This window comes from Mastigoproctus giganteus, chromosome 4, assembly GCF_048544385.1.
Source record: "Mastigoproctus giganteus isolate SK-2022 chromosome 4, ASM4854438v1, whole genome shotgun sequence".
Taxonomy (NCBI): domain Eukaryota; kingdom Metazoa; phylum Arthropoda; class Arachnida; order Uropygi; family Thelyphonidae; genus Mastigoproctus; species Mastigoproctus giganteus.
The window spans coordinates 170,942,093-170,956,289 of record NC_143578.1 but is presented as its reverse complement, the minus strand read 5'-3'; the positions used below and the strand labels follow the sequence as shown (position 1 = coordinate 170,956,289).

General features: G+C 38.2%; 1 protein-coding gene across 2 annotated transcripts in view; it reads left to right on the top strand.

Moving 5' to 3' along the window:
• wds (WD repeat-containing protein wds) overlaps window positions 1–14,197 on the top strand; it is a 302,400-nt gene that overhangs the window by 181,919 nt on the left and 106,284 nt on the right. For both annotated transcript variants that reach the window (XM_090371872.1, XM_090371871.1), the window contains exon 10: window positions 5,536–5,611. In XM_090371872.1, coding sequence (XP_090227998.1) covers window positions 5,536–5,611 — 76 coding nt within the window. The remainder of the gene's footprint in view (window positions 1–5,535; window positions 5,612–14,197) is intronic.

The following is a 14,197-nucleotide window of genomic DNA, read 5'->3' as shown; positions in this document are numbered from 1 at the left end:
AAATGAAACTAAATGCAACTCAGCATAATATTTTAAGAGTATGAGTCTATATTATATCGGTGTAGGTACACCATAGATAACTCTTAAAGAAAAACTACAGTAGTAGTGTGGATGAGCACAATATGAGATACAGATGAAATGATGGCTTTCACACTACTACTACTGTGGTTTTTCTTTAAGTGTTATTTATGGTGTATCTACACCGCTATAATATAGATATAGAATCTTAAACTCTTAAAATGTTATGCTGAGTTGCATTTAGTTTCATTTAAATATATATATATATATGCATAAGTTTGTAGGTAGTGTGGAATAGGTAAAGGGCTAATGGAACTGAAATTGTGATTGCGGAGAACAAGACAGAAGGAGAGAAAAGGGGCAGAAGTTAATAAGAAGTAATTAGAAATACTTAATGCTGCATATCCTATGATTTCAATGCCTTCTTCGAGGGCCAGCCACCAAAATCATAGGAAAAAGCAGCAAGAAGTAAGGCCTGTGTTTCTGATTTTAAATATACGCAGCACGTGGTAGATCTGAAAAGCTGATATAGAAGATAAGGGTTGCATTTGAAATTATAAGGCATACATCTATTTCATGGCTGACCCGACAGAGGTGGGATGCAAAGTGTGAAAGGTTAAAATGGAAAAAGGAAAACTTACTGAAGTCAAATTGGTATATGAAGAGAGAGAAAAAAAAGTCTGCACTGCTGTGGAGAGTTACAGAAAAGTTTCAGATGTCTAATATAAAGTATTTATGATATATGCTAGCGATCCCGTGTGTAAGAAATTGGAAAAGGTTAAGGAAATAATTAAAATTTAGAGAAGGTATAAAGAAAAGAAGAGTGAAAAAAAGGGGTTGTAGACCGTAATTTCAAAATGTGGTAAAGTTGCCAGTAATATGGAAAGTATAAGGTATATACTAATGCCATTCATGGTAGTGTAAGCAAAACTTAGACATGTCTTCTGGGATGCAAATTATTTATAAGCATTTTACCAAAAAATGTAACAGTATATATTAATGGTTTATGGACCAGAGACACTGCCATAATTAAGCAGAAGGAACCCAACGACCATAATGGATACATATGTTTGCAGGTAGAGTGTGGGATAGGTAAAGGGCTAATGGGAACTGAAATTGTAACTACGACAGAAGTTAATAAGAAGTAATTAGAAGTACTTAATGCTGCATATTCTGTGATTTCAAGGACCAGCCACTGAAATCAAAGGAAAAAGCAAAAAAGAAGTAAGACTTGTTTCTGACATGAAATATTTATTAGCACGTGATAGATTTGAAAAGCCAGTATAGAAGATAAGAGTTGAAATTTAAATTATAAGGCATATGTATATTTCATGAAGTTTTATATATATGTGTGTGTGTGCGCGTGCGCGCGTGTGCATATATGTGCGTGTATGTATATATACACTAGTGTTCAAAGAAAGTGCGTCACCTAGGAATTTCAAATTTCTAACCCTTTTTTGCGATGGTATGTTATATCAATGACTAGCATCACAAATAGAAATATAAACAAAAGATATTTATTAATAGTTAAGGCTAATATGTATATGTATAGCATTAGTAGAGGCATTTGATACAAGAAAGCAAGCTTATGCAGCATCAGCCAAAAAAATAAATAAAAAATAACCACTTCCACTTCACCCCTCTGTTTGTTCGAAATACCTGTCCAGCTGAGCCTTAAACTTATTTAGGCTATCAACTTCCACGACAAGGGATGGAAGTCTGTTCCACCAACCAACCACCCGCTGGCTAAAGGCAAATTTCCACACGTCTATCCTACATCTGTCTTTCCTCAGTTTGAATTTATGCCCTCTCAGGTGATTATTCTGAGCAAGAGGAAGAATCCCATCAGCATTGAGCATGCTCAAACCATTCAAGGCTTTATACACCTCTATCAGATCACCTCGCAGTGCCTAGTCTCCAGACACTGTAATTTGCAAAACTTAAGCCTTTCTTCGTAAGAGCATCCCTTTGTTCCATTCACTAATCTTGTTGCCCTTCTCTGTACTCATTCCAGCAGCTCTACATCCTTCTTGAAATGAGGCCTCCAGGCCTGTATACAGTACTTTAGGTGTGGCCTGACCATTGCCTTATACAAGGGAATAATCACCTCCTTATCCCTGCTAGAAAAATTCCTATATATCATTGACAATACACAATGTGCGTGTGTGTGTGTGTGTATTTAAAATTTAAATTTTAACCAACCAAAAAATCAACCAATGTTTACCAACAGTTTTGGTAAACATGACAATTATGGCTGAAATGTTATCAGAAGCCCTCAATTCATCAGATGCAAACTAATATTTAGTCGAACCGTCTCTGGCTCTGATGACAGCAGCACACCATAGAGGCATTGACAAGATCAATTTCTGAAGATAATCAACTGATAGTTCGGGGTTCCAAACATGAATTATGGCTTCCTGAAGTTCACGAAGGGTCTTTGGTTTCTTTCTGGCAACTGAGATTCCACACGATGGCAACAGTTCTCTATAGGATTCAGGTCCAGGCTGTTTCCTGGTGTGCATATATATGTATATATGTGCGTGTATATATGCGCATATATGTATGACCACTGGGTTTCTGAAAAGAAAATTCAGAGTTTGATCACTTTTAAGTTATTGATGAAAAGAATTGTCCACTTCGGCTATTTCTGCAGTGTCATATTTGCTGTCCCAACCCTAAGATTGACTTTAGAACATAAGGGTTCTTGTATAGAAGCCTTCTGAGCTTCCGAAAGGAATTCAAAATAGTTATGTCCAATTGTTTCCCTATCCATAAATCTTCCTGGAACATTGCGTGCGTCCAATTGTTTATAAAATAGTTATGTTTAATCCATAAATCTTCCTGGAGCATTGCGTGCATCCTAGTGTGATGTGTATCAATAGTTATATCAAGGATTATTTATTCAAATGGACCATTTGACCAGCAACTGCTTTTTCAAATATCAAAACCCTAATTTGCAATGTTTAAAACAACCCAACTTTATTCTTATTTTTGCATAAATATATAATAACTTCATTTATCATCAATTTGCTGTACATAGAACAAATAATTTGAAGACTAGTTCCATAGGATCTGTTTCGCAGACTCCCACCTGGAACTAGTCTACAGACCCCAGTTTGGGAAATACTGGTATAGCTTATGTATTCCGGTGATCTATACCAGCGTTTCCCAAACTGGGATCCACAGACCAGTTCCAGGGGGACCACAAAACAGACCCCTCTGGATGGTTACAAGATGCTTCCAGGATAGCTGTTTTGAAACTTATTGCTCCAAACTTTAGCAGTGAGGCCTCTATGCTAAATCTTCAGTGGGAGTAGAAAGTAACTCCTAAATCCAATTTGAACACAGGTGAAGTGTATGAATTTCAATTTGATTTCAACTGCTGCAGTGAAATACCCTTATAGTCTAGCAGCATTTCCCAAACTTTTTTAGTCACGGAATACTTTTCATCTCACAATATATTTACGGAACACTTGTGAAATACAATTTAGTGGGAGCCAAAGAACTGTGTGCTAATATTTTATTACGTTATGATGCACTGTGCATCAGGAGCATCTTTATTTCCAACACATGTAAAATTGAAATTAATAACTGTCATCATACTTCATTTTGGTCTTTTATTAGTTGGTTCCTGTTTTTTCACTTAGGATTTTTGGGGAACAAAAGGCTGCGATTGTTCATCCTCACTTTGAAGTGTGACAATATTGTGTTTGTTTTCATCGACCACAGTTGCAATATTATAAGTACTTGCTTCTCATTTTAAAGTTCCTTTTTTCAACCACAGTTCCATTGTCATTTATTTTAATTATAATATTTCGAAATGCTGATAATTATCAAAAAAAATGTATCAGGGAAGTAAGTTTAGTTATGATATCGGTTTGCTTCCCCCCCCTCCTTCAACCCGTGTTACTCCAGGCTAAATCGCATATGAATTGCACATTAGATCACTACATTGCTACTTTTCCATAGATGTCATTACCTCTACGCCTACTTCTCTGTGCAGAAGCCTGCCAAAATAAAGTGTTCCTTGGTCTATTTGATTATTAGTCTTTGCCAGTATATTAATAACCGAAAAAAAAAATGTTGCCAATTATAATGATACAAAAGTGGTGTATGCTACAAATATGCAAAATGTATTTATTTTATTTTTTTTAATTATTAATTATGATTTTTCACAGAACACATGTTCACATCTCATGGACAGTAGTGTTCTGCAGAACACACAATTTTGGAAACTCTGGTCTATAGTATTACACTGATTGACAAATGTGCCCATTTATTTTCTGTGCCACTCTGAAATGATTAACTAGTGATGTGTTGGCTTATGCTACTCATCTTTGGACAAATTCAGTGGAAATTAATGAAGTTGAAGCAGCTGCTCTTGACACTTCCAAGGCTTTTGTTGGTGTTTTTCATAAAGGTCTAAACATGCTCCCAATCTTGTGAATTTCCTACTGTTGGATATCCAGTTTTCTTTCTGAATGCACACTGCAAGTGATGATAAATGGCTCTGTCTTCTACCTTCTCTGCTAATGCTGGTTTCCCCAAGATTTAGTTCCTTTTTCCATTCTTCTTCCTCTTGTATATTAATGACATTCTTCCTATCCATAATTTTGCAGATAGCACGCTACAATCCACCTTCCAATTTGAGAAACCTTGTCCTGCACAAAAACAGCTTCAACTTCTCAAATAATCCTACCAAGTCCATAACAGGTAATTCTTTGGTGGGATGAAGACGACTTAGTTAACTTTTATCCCTTTACAACTCAGCATTATTTTCCTGCAAAAAAAAAAAAAAATTTTTTTTAAAATTCTACTGCTCCTTTGCTCATCTTCAATGACAATCAAATTTCTGGACAAAATTGCATTTCTACTAGGAATTGCCTTAACTTCTAATCTCTCTAATAGCCTGATCACAAATATTTAAGCACTCAATATTTTGGATACTTTTCTGCATCCATAATATTGTTTTATTTTTTGCTCTCTGTGTTACTTTTCTAAACAACTACTTACTACAAATCTTAAATCTGCTCTGCTGTGGGGTATTGTTTCCACATCTGAGGCCCCAAAACCTCCAAAGCTAAGTTAATTGCCCAACCATCTGTCCACTCAGTCTCATAGACATTGTTTCTGTCTCTTCTATAGATACTTCATTGGGTACTGTTCTTCTGAATTAGCATCTGTAATTTCCCACTCTTTCAAACCAGTCTGAACACATGACATAACCAGTCAGCATCCATTTAACCAATCCAGCTCTAAACTCACAGAACCGACTTTTCCTCATTTATTCCTTCTACTTTTGTTATCTAGAATAACCTTCCTTCACGTGTATTTCCTGAAAATTTTCATTAAAAAAAAAACTATTCACTTGGACAAAATATATTATTAAGCAAATATATGCCTTACTCTAAATATGAAATAGAGAGAGAGAGAGAGAGAGAGAGAGAGAGAGAGAGAGAGAGAGAGAGAGAGAGAGTGGCAAACTAATATTAAAGGAATTCATAATTTTTCTTACAGATGATGATAATCCACCTGTATCATTTGTAAAATTTTCTCCAAATGGAAAATACATTCTTGCTGCCACCTTAGATAAGTAAGTAAATTTAGATAACTATGAAATATTAAACTTAGATTTTTATAATTTTAGCATGCCCAAAAATATTTAAATGTTTTATTCTTTGCATAATCTTTTGACCATAAGCACTTTTTTTTTTTTTTAATGAAGTTTTTGGTTTGAAGGCACACATTGAAGTTGAACATTCTAGATATTAGAACACCACCTTTAGCTTTTTTTTTTTTTTTTTTTTTTTTTTTTATGTGAACCCCAAACACGAGAGGTATTAGAACCTATAGTACTTAGTACCGTGCTTGGGTTGGAGGTTGAGAAGACGAAAGAAGATATTTGTTGACATTGGACTTGAACTTCTGTAGATTGTAATTTTCAGGAAATACGTATGAAGGAAGGTTGTTCCAGAAAACGGCAGTTGAATGAATAAATGAGGAAGATGAAAAGTTGGTTCTGTGGGTTTGAAGTTGGACAGTAAATGGATGTTGGCTGGTGGCGGCACGTGTTCGGACTGTTTTGAAAGAGAGAGCGGGAATTATAGAAGCCAATTCAGAAGAACAGTGCCCATGGAAATATCTGTAGAAGAGGCATGCAGCAGAAACAGTACGTCTATGAGAAAGCGAGTGGAGAGACTCTGTTAGAGATGAATCATTAATTAACCTAACTGCCCTCTTCTGAATGGAATCAAGAAGCCTGAGAGAGGTTTTGGGGGCACCACCCCAAATGTGGGAACAATATTCCATGGCAGGGCGGATTTGTGATTTATACAGAGTGAGCAGCTGTTTGGAAGAAAAGTAACGCCGAGAGCGAAAGAGAAAACCAAGTTTTTTAGATGCAGAGGAAGCAATATTTGTAATGTGCTTGTGCCAAGAGAGATTAGAAGTCAAGGTAATCCCCAAAAGAGATATATCCTTTTGCCTAGAAATTGGAGTGTCACTAAAGATAAGCATAGGAGCAGAAGAATCCTTTTTGCGAGATATAAGACAAGACTGAGTTTTAGAAGGATTGAAATCAACTAAGTTGTCTTTGCCCCACTGGAGAATTACCTGAAGATCGGCATTTAAGGAATTGGTAGCAGATTTTCGAGAAGTTGAAGCTGATTGAGCAGGGCAAGGTTTCTCAAAATGGAAAGTTGAATGCAATGTGCTATTATCGGCAAAACTATGGATAGGATTTCCAGTCAATGGAAGAAGGTCATTGATATACAAGAGGAAAAGAGTGGGGGAAAGAACTGAACCTTGGGGGACACCGGCATTAGTGGAGAAGTTAGAAGACAGAGAGCCATCTACCATCACCCTCAGTGAGCGATCAGAGAGAAAACTGGATAACCAATTACTAAAAACAGTTGGCAAACCATAAGATGGAAGCTTGTTTAGAAGACCTTTATGCCAAACACGATCGAAAGCCTTTGAGATGTCAAGAGCAACTGCTTGTGTTTCACCGAACCTTTCCATTGAAGTAGTCCATAAATGGGTAACATAAGCCAGAATATCACCAGTGGATCGACACCGACGGAATCCATACTGGCGATCGTTGATCAGACGGAAGGTTTCTAGGTAGTTTAAGAGTTGGCGGTTAATTGATTTCTCCATTACTTTAGAAAGAGTAGAAGTAATTGCAATGGGACGATAATTGGATGGGAGGGATTTGTCACCCCTTTTAGGAACTGGCTGGATATGAGCAAATTTCCAAGCAGAAGGAAAAACACCTTTGGAATAAGAAAATGAAAAAAGGCGGCAAAGAATAGGAGTAAGTTCAGGAGCACAGATTTTGAGAACAAGTGGAGAAATACCATCAGGACCTGGAGCTTTCTTAGCATCAAGATTCATCAAAATCCTTCTGATATCCTTTTGACGGAAGACCACAGGAGGCATTGAATGGACCGTGTTGGGAATGGTGGGAGGTGTTTTACCAAGTTCATTAATACATGAGCTGGAAGAAAAATGGGATGCTAGCAGGTCAGCTTTATCCTTGGCTGAAGTGACAACAGAACCATCTGGTTTGGTCAGAGGTGGGTGCAGAGATGGGCAAAAGTTGCGGCCAATAGCTTTGGCAAGAGACCAGAATGCTCGGCTACCATTAGGGCAAGAAGCAAGTTTTCTACTCTTAGCCTGTTCAAACTCTAGTTTGGACTGATTAATAACTGCTTTACAATTGTTGCGAGCTTTGGTGTAGGCAGAAAATGAAACTGAAGAATTAGAAACAAGCCAATTACGATATGCAACATTCTTCTCTTGAACAGCCTTAGCACATTTATTGGAAAACCAAGGTTTAGATAAAGGATTCCATTCCTGCAAGAATAATTTCACTGACACGATCTGAGCAAACGTTGACATCAGGAGTTTTGAAACAGTAATCCGACCAAGGAAAAGAAGAAAAGAAGTCTCGCAGGTCATCCCATTTTGCATTCTTGTAATGCCAAACAACACGAGGTTGGGAATAGCCATGAGATAAAGGTTCCATTGGAGAAGAGACAATCACCAAGTTGTGATCTGAAGTGCCTAAAGGACCTCTCACTTCCACCGTGTACTTAGAAGGGTTGTTTGTGAGAAAAAGATCAAGCGTATTGGCTGTATGATTAGGATTGTCCGGTATTCTTGTAGGTAAATGAACAATCTGTGCTAGGTCATTAGTAATTGCAAAAGCCTCAGCATCTCGACCTGCTGGGTCGGTGTGACTAGAAAACGGAAGCCAGCTGGAGTTGTGAACATTAAAATCACCAAGGAAAATTACCTCACTGTTAGGAAAGTTGGACTGGAGAAAGTCAAGTTGCAACGAGAGGAAGTCAAAGAGCTCCAAGTGATTAGTGGAGTTGGGAGAACGGTAGAGACAACAGATGAATTTGACACAATGAGGTAGAGAGATTTTAAGCCAGAGAAGATCAAAGAGAGGAGATTCCAAATTGCCAAGTCTCTGACAGGGAATATCAGAACGGACATATGCACAAGTACCACCTTTGAGGCGAAAGGAATCATACAGCGAATAATTTGGGCATCTGAGATGAACAGTAGTTGAATCAGCCGATAACTGAGATTCTGTCAGAAAAAGTACATGGGGTTTGGCAGACTGCAAGTGGAAATGGACATCGTTGAGATTAGAATTGAGACCACGTATATTTGTGAAATGAATTAGGAAATCCTTGGGAGGTTTAGATCTTTTCGCAGATAAGCTTGTTCTATTAGTTTGACAATTCATGGTGTATTCAATAGAAGAAAAAGTGGGTGGGACATGCTGTATGAAGTAATGAAATTTTTGGATATGGCGTACATGTGGGAAGAATATACCCAGATCCTTGACATAACGTGGCCTCGACAATGCTCCCCGCATACACACTACTCGGACTCCCTCCAGTCACTATCTGGCAGAGTAGAGGTAGCAAGATTATACACTAGCTGATCCGGAAGCCTCCTAGAGAGTTACCAATAGGTTCGGTCCGGTGTACTAACTAGCGGCCGGCCTGCGAAAACCGTTTTAGAGCTGTACCCTCGAAATGTAAGGAATATTGGATCTCGCCACAACGTTCATCATAACCTCAAAAGTCATCAATCATACTGCATGATGGAAGAGATAGGGAAGGGTTGACCGGAACTTAGCTCTAGAGACTAAACATGGGTTCCACCACTTCAAGCCTCCAATAAGCAAAGTGGTGGTATTTCACCGGTTGATGAGAGTCATCTACCACCTAGTACTGCCTGGTAACATAGAGGGGCGGCATTCCTCCATGTGGTGTGGGCGCCACACCTCGACCCCTGCTTACGTTGGTTCACACCTGGGTGGTCACCCACCATGTGCTTGTGCATGGAGGTTATACCCAGGATTACTAACAGTCCCACCATCGTGAAGGTGCAAGCAGAGGATTTGGTTGTCACAGACCGTCCGGACTTCGCCGAAATTGGGTCCACTTGACTTGAGTGTCACCCGAATATCAGTTCCATCAGATTCCCAGGTAGCAAGTACAGCTTGTCTGGCATATCTGAGAGAATGTCTGTGACAACCTCAAGGACTAGGCCTGGATATGCCATGACAAACTCTACAAGGTGCTCAAAGATGTCCACAAGTATGGTAACTTGTGCAAACCACATCGCATCCTACATATGGCGGCTATTGAATGGAGTGGATCATTTGGGCTGAGATTGGGTGAGTTTAGTGGCTGTGGGAGGATGGAGAACTTGCTAGATGCTCATTGAATCAGTCCTAAACTGTTAGCCCTGTGACATGAAACCTTGTCTTGTTGAAAAATGCTTATGATCCAGGAAGAAACTGATCAATAGGTACTGGGTTCCTAGGGTCTCCCATCCAAATGTTTCCCAGATCATCAGCCTGTGTAGCTCTCTTTTTGTAGTGAAGTTAAGTGTCTCATGTGAGTACACCATACCTGTGCCTATCTATCCCCATGGTGCAGTTGGAAATGAAATTCATCCAGGGCAGCCTATTTCCAGTCGTCCAGTGGCTTTGCTGCTCCCATGCTCACTCTAGGCTCATTTGCTCATGATGGCAGAGGTAGGGGCCCTTGAGTAGGCCATTGTTTCTGATTGCCCAACCATACGGTGAATAGCAGTTGAAATGAATTGTGCTACCCCTTAACTTAACATGGTAAGTTGCTCTGCTGTGGCATGTCTGTTCTTTTGGCCAGCATGTTGGATCTCTCACTCACTCTTGCCTGGTGATTCTTTCACAGTTGGTCCACTCTTGATATGCACATGAGACTAACTGTATAAGTAAGTTAGATAAAAGCAGCCATGTGTGTGAGATATTCTCATCCAACAATCAACTGCAGTGCAGAACAGCAACATAGTCAACACTTACAATCATTTTGATAGACACTACATGTTTCTAAAATAATTTGTGTGGCAGTCATGTTTTTGCAGTTTGTATGCACATTGCCAATTCAGCACTTATCACATTGGGCACACTTAACACATGCCAATTTGGCAGATGTGTCCCATTTTTTAATTTTAAAATATGGTTATCCTAAATTAGTAATAATTTGTTCCTGAAAAACAGAGCATTGAGCGAATCAGCGCTAAGCAAGTGCCATATTCCCATAAGGTAACATATGTATTTGTAAGTTGCTGTCTGTGCCATAGGATATTTCCTAATCAATAATAAATGGTAGTGAAAAGACACACAGATGTCAGTCAAAATATTTAACATTACAAATTTGTACATATAAAATATTCTGTATTACATACATATGTAATGATGTGGTAACTAACTACATTATGTATCAAAATTAAATTTAAAATGCCAATTAAAATCATGAATTTATTAATCTGATGGCCCTGGGCTGTCGAGTTTTTGTATATTTGGACTCAAAAATGTGACGATTTTGGATTGTACTTTGTCCCTCTTCCTCTCGTTGTACAAAATCATGTAGGGATTCATTTCTTCTTTAAATTTCTTATTACCTTAGAACTTCGTTCCGTGTCAGAGTTGTTCTCCCGGAAATAATCTTACATCTTTTTCAAAGTGTTTGAAAGCTTCACTGAGTCCTTTTGCAGTCAGCAACTTTATCGGTCCTTCATCTGTAGGATCTTGATAATCTTCTCCCTCAATTGCACACTCTTGTTCTTTTGTCATTTTCACAAGTTCTTAATTAGAGAGGCCATCCCTGTCGTCAATCATCTCTTGTGCGTCATCATTGTCAATTTTGTCCAATCCTGCTTCTTTTCCGAGCCCAACAATTTGGGCCTTAACATTCTCAACTGAATCATCAGGTTCTTGGGAATCCTGTATGCAATCCTTCTAAACTTTCCTCCAAACTCCATTCATGGTTTTCTGAGTCACTTCATCCCATGCACTTGAAATGTTGTAGCTGACAGTTTTAATGTTCTAGGATTTCCAAACCTCCTTTAGGCTCAGTACATTTTCATCAGTGTTGATGGCTTTAATAGCTTGGGAAAAAGTGTTCCTTATGTAGTAAGCTTTAAATGTGGCAATAACACCTTGTCGGATCACAGATGTAGTGTTTGGAGGCATGTAAAAAAAATTTTATATGATCGTTCAAATCTTCTAAGCTCCCTTTGCTTCGATGTCCTGGCGCCATTGTCCACAATCAGAATTTCTTTGTAATCAAGGTATTTTTTGCACAATATCTTTCCACTGCAGTGCAGAAGAACTCTGAGTACCAATCAACAAAAAGAGGCCTAGTTACCCAAGCTTTTTTATTAGCCTTCAAAATTACAGGTAGGTTTGATTTAGTGAAACCTTTAAGAGCCCTTGGATTTTCCAAATTTTCCAAACTAAAACAGGTTTTAATTTAAAATCTCCCACAGTGTTGCCAGCCAACAATAAAGTCAACAGATTCTTCACCGCTTTGAAGCATGAAACTTCTTTTAAGCATTCATTTCCAAAAAAATTTCTGTTTCTTCTGTTAAAAACTTGTTAAGCAATGTAACACTCCTCTTCAATAATTTTAACAAGTTCTTTTTTGAAAGTTTCAGCTCTGTAATGAGTCTCTACTCAACCACATGGAATAATAACAAGGACACTCCTCTCTCATGGAAAAGATTATGCTTTGAAATTTATGTACTACCATTTGCAGGAAGGCACCAAGGAAAAAAGCAAACTTCTTTGTTTTCATTTTTATGAAAATATGTATATATTAAATTTTATGTCTAATTCCATGATGCAATATACTTTTTTATCAATATGAATTCAGTATGTATGTAAATAAATTTGTTTTTGTTACACTTATGGTTTTTGCATTTATTTTGCATAATCAAAAGTCTGTTGTATCAACAGTGGTGAAAACTGAAAATCTGTACTGATTTTTCCATGTTTTTATTGTGTGAAAGGTGAGGAAATAAGCATAGTCCATTGAATGCTAAATACAGCAGCAAAGAACAGAGTTGGGAAATAATGCTAAATATGATATAGATAAAGAGCAGTACATTGCCAAAACAAAGAAACCTTACTCAGGCATGCTGAGATCATAAAGCCCATAACCATATTTATATTCTGTTTAGCAGTGTTTTCCCAACTCTATTCTTCTCCTGTACTGTCCCTTTCCCCCCCCACCTATATAAATATCATTTCCTGATTGTGTTCACTGCATTTGTGGTACAAAGCTTAACCACCTACGCTAGCTGGTCTGAAAACACTATGGCCTTGTGTAGTGTGCATAGTGACCTTTGTGGTAGGTCCTGGCCAATGCCGTTTCAAAATTTACATTTTATTTATTATTACATTTTATTACTTGAATAATCTTTTACTACTTTGCATTGGTTGGCGATATATGAAACTATGAAAACCTATTTCAGATATTTCACGTTTTGGTCACCCCCCCCCTCCCCGATGATGTTTGCTGTGATATTTTCATCATCCTCTTTCCTTTCATTATTGATATTTAAAGCTTTTTTTACCTTTGGCTTTTGTATACAATTTTTTTTTGTTTGTTTTCCATTTGAACACCAAATTTCCTGAAAACTTGTGCATTGATACTGACACTGTGTAGAGCAGTACGGATTTTTCATATATTGATTGTATATTTTTTATTATTTTCTCACTTTCTTTTAGCTTTCAGAATCCTTTCTTATATTTCTTCTTTTTTCATTGCTTCCTTTAGGTTGCTATCCTCAGCCTACTATTTCCTTTTCTTTGCATGTATACTCCAAGTTCAAATTCAGTATATTTTCTTAAGTTAGATTTTAAGATGTATTTTCATATCCCATTTCTTTATGCATTTAAGCCTGCCCACATAGTTAATTACATGAATGTTATTTCAAAACACACACACACACACACACACACACACAGTCAGAACAACATTATGACCACCTACCTAATAGTAGGTGTGTTCTCCTCTTGCCGTCAATACCGCCACCACATATAGAGGCATGAACTCTAAGTTCTCCAAATGTTTGCAGGAGGTATATTGTATCATGTCACCAGATTGTGTCCTGTAGACCTGGAGTAGTCAGTGTGTAGGATCCAAATGCTGGATCTGTCGATCTGCATAGTCCCTGAGATGTTCTATGGGATTCATATCAGGCAAATTCGGTGGCCAAGGTAGCATCTGGAAGTCATTTTTGTGTTCAGTGAACCACTCTTGAACCATATTAACAATATGGCAGGGCACATTATCCTGCTGAAACACACCTGTGCCCTCCAGGAAGACATTTCCCATGAGGGGGTGAACCCCGATAAGCCATGATGGTTTGGTAGTTTTTAGCATTCAAAGTGCAGTCTAGGGATATGAGTGCACAGGAGAGTACCAGGAAAACATCCTCCATACCAAAACACTGCCGCCACTTGCCTGTTTCTGTTGGACTAGAATACCAGTGTGATATCTTGCTGCAGTTTGTTGCCATGCCCTCCATCTACCATCAACACAGCATAGCAGGACACTTGTGTTTGCCACAGCCATCACTGAGTCTTGGGTGCCTACGATTGGCCTGCTGACTGCTGCTTTGCCTACTCTTGAAATGCCTTAACTAGAGCACTCTGCAAACAGCCCACAAGATTCACAGTTTCTATAATACTGCCACCCCTCAACCAGCACCAGAGACAGTCGCCTCTTTGAAGTCCATCAGATCACGTTCCTTACCCATGTTAGTTGAGTACTTCATACAGGCTGCATTCCACAAACCTTCAGCAGCACATTTACAAATA